Here is a 1655-nt window from a genome sequence, read left to right as displayed (position 1 = left end):
GTGTTCAGGGACACTGTAACATAATTGCAATAGCCATTAGTGCAAATAAAATAACTTATGAATATTGTAAAAGGATGTAAATATGGTAGTTTGAATATGATCCATGTTATTATATATAAGAGGGGTAGAGAGATACATGTAAATAAATTTTTAACTGTATTATCCAAGCCAGGTTTAGAAATCAGAAGTAGAGAAGGAACCTTGTAATGTTTTTGTTTGTTTGTAGTAAATATAGCTGACATCTCTTGTAATATATAGAGTATTTTTATTGAGTTGTTTAGATTTATAATAGGATATTTTAAGATAGTGACTCAGTTACTAGGGAAGATAAGCACATTGTGAATAAATTGTTGATGACTCTTTAGTGGTATTAGACTGGGATATTATCTGTGCTGAACAACCCTTTTCATATCTTTAATTTATGAACTTATTTAGTTCTGAATTTAAATCAATTATGAATGTGATATAGCTATCATGGAATTTACCAAAGTTTTTCTCTCAGATATATATGGAATTATTTTGACTCTACAGCCACCATGGGAGCACTGGCAATGGGGACAGTACTAGGGTACTCCTCTCCTGCAGGGCCCTTGTTGATGTCCAATGCAACTGCAGGGCCAGTGCATCTTACTAAGGCCCAGAACTCGTTTTTCTCATCATCCATGAATCTTGGTGCACTGGCTGGTGGTCCCATTGGGGGTGTCTGCCTCAATAAGCTTGGGAGAAGAGGGACGATGCTGACTTCTGTGGTGCCGTTTGTTGGTGGCTGGCTTTTTATTGGTATGATAATGTCTAGAATTTTGTCTTTGTTTTGCTTTTAACTCTGTAGGTAATATTTAGAGATGCAGGTTGTATTGCTTTGTTTAGTATTGCATTTCTGTGATCTTTTCTGTTAATTAGAAATACAGAAATAAAGAACCAGTACTAAGACATAAGACTGAATTAATCCATTAATATTGTCAGCATTGTTATTATATTTCCCTTTCAGCTTTTGCTCAGAATTTTGCCATGTTGATGACTGGCCGTATTATTACTGGCTTCTGTGCAGGAATCACTTCATTGGTTGTCCCAACGTACATTGGAGAATTTGCCTCACCTGATATAAGAGGCACTCTTGGTAAGTGTTTAGCAATGATGATAAGCACTTTTCTTGCCATATGCATAATAAAACAATTAAAATGTATTGCTTCTAATTAACAAAATTAACCAATATTCCTCTTTTTACTACAATTCAGGAAGTGGATTCCAGTTAATGGTTACAATTGGTGTCGTGTATTCTTATGCCATTGGAGCTGTTGTGAAGACATGGCAGATGCTTGCTGGCCTGTGCATTATTCCAGTTTTGATCTACTTTGTAATGGTCTTCTTTGCCAAAGAATCTCCAAATTTTCTACTCTCAAAAGGAAAACTGGATAAAGCTACGGAATCATTACAGTACTTTAGAGGTGAAATTGCCTTCTGGTAAAGTTATTGTAGATGTTATGGCTGATTGAAATGAAGATAACTTTTACTGTATAATTGATTCATTGATAACTTAACATTTGTTTTTTTTATACCCATTCATTGCCCAAGTTAAAAGAAATTATAATGGGATTATTAGGATAAGGTAAAAATGATTATATATATTATGTGCTTTATATTCAGACATATAACTC

General features: G+C 34.1%; 1 protein-coding gene across 1 annotated transcript in view; it reads left to right on the top strand.

Moving 5' to 3' along the window:
• The window catches only part of LOC119590578 (facilitated trehalose transporter Tret1-like), a gene marked incomplete at its 5' end in the record, with an annotated part of 8390 nt that overhangs the window by 796 nt on the left and 5939 nt on the right, over positions 1 to 1655 (top strand). The window contains 3 exon segments of the mRNA XM_037939252.1: positions 532 to 780; positions 989 to 1117; positions 1236 to 1445. Of these exon segments, the coding sequence (XP_037795180.1) occupies positions 532 to 780; positions 989 to 1117; positions 1236 to 1445 (588 nt within the window).

This window comes from Penaeus monodon, chromosome 27, assembly GCF_015228065.2.
Source record: "Penaeus monodon isolate SGIC_2016 chromosome 27, NSTDA_Pmon_1, whole genome shotgun sequence".
Classification (NCBI taxonomy): Eukaryota; Metazoa; Arthropoda; class Malacostraca; order Decapoda; family Penaeidae; genus Penaeus; species Penaeus monodon.
Note: the sequence above shows the minus strand (reverse complement) of the source record. Positions and strands in the feature narration are given on the sequence as shown.